Source organism: Aplysia californica, unplaced genomic scaffold, assembly GCF_000002075.1.
Source record: "Aplysia californica isolate F4 #8 unplaced genomic scaffold, AplCal3.0 scaffold01300, whole genome shotgun sequence".
Lineage (NCBI taxonomy): Eukaryota > Metazoa > Mollusca > Gastropoda > Aplysiida > Aplysiidae > Aplysia > Aplysia californica.
Genome location: NW_004798570.1, coordinates 85636 through 86758, shown reverse-complemented (window position 1 = coordinate 86758; position 1123 = coordinate 85636). Strand labels below are relative to the sequence as shown.

The following is a 1123-nucleotide window of genomic DNA, read 5'->3' as shown; positions in this document are numbered from 1 at the left end:
TATTATCATTTATTATCATTTATTATTTCTTCGGTGACGTCACTTCCACAGATCGGCACGGACGACATGTGTCTGACCTTGACCGCCGAGAGGTCAGGAATGGTGGCCAAGTGCAAGAAAGCACCCGTCGTCGTCTACGACTACTATGAGCCAAGTGAGATATTTTAGCATAGCCTTTGCCTTTCTCACCTGTCTTACTCACCTGTCTTACTCACCTGTCTTACTCACCTGTCTTACTCACCTGTTTTCCCACCTGCTTTTTTCCCACTGCCTTTTTTCACCTGTTTTTTTTTTCACTTGTCTTTCTCACCTGTTTTTCTCGTCTGCCTTTTTCACCATGTTTTTTTTTTCATCTGCCTTTTCACCTATGTTTCCCACCTGCCTTTCTCACCTGCCTTGTTCACCTTTTTTTTCACCTGTTTTTTTCTCCTGCCTTTTTTCAGCTGCCTTTCTCACATGCCCCCCCCCACCCCCAAACCGGGGCAGTTCTACTGACTGAAGTAGTCTTTAGGCAATTCCCAAAAGGGGGATATTAACACGTTCTTATGCACAGTGGAATTGGTAATGGGCTGATTTATCAATATCATGCTCATACTGTGTCGGAACAACATAGGGGAACTGCTGCTTTTTCTTTCCTCATCCTTACTATCGTCATTTTTCCTCTACTTCTTTTGTATGTTTGTCGCTCACTTGTAAACTGCTATTTCCAAGGTGCCCCTTGATAGTCAAAGCAGACTTTGTGCTGTTGAGGCTAGAGAGGTGAGCAGAGTAAGCTTGATTCCCTGTATGGACTTCTTTGTTGACATTAACCCCTTGGCGCTCATATGACCTTATGCAGTTGCAAACGCCGTAAAACCTTACCAAACCAAAAGAACATGTCTGCACCCTTTCACACATGTTTTTACCACATCATGTACTGACTTACTTCAGGGTTGTTGTTTTTTTTTTCAACATGAAGCCGCGCTCTGTTCTGAACCCAGAAGCTCAGAATAATCAGGATTTAGGTAAAATTAGGATCATGAGGACAGTGCTCAAAAGGTCGATGGTCTCCGAAAAGGTCACAGGGGATAATCTAACGGGGCTGGGTGGTGGGTATGGCTGAACTTTCTAGATCGATCTGTCT

The 1123-nt window shown here is 43.9% G+C and overlaps 1 protein-coding gene across 1 annotated transcript in view; it reads left to right on the top strand.

Annotated features, from left to right (window-relative positions):
* Positions 1–154, top strand: part of LOC101855617 (CD109 antigen) — a gene marked incomplete at both ends in the record, with an annotated part of 20273 nt that extends 20119 nt beyond the window's left edge. Inside the window, 1 exon segment of the mRNA XM_013090482.1 lies at positions 52–154. Coding sequence (XP_012945936.1) covers positions 52–154 — 103 coding nt within the window.
* Positions 155–1123: the final 969 nt, after the last annotated feature.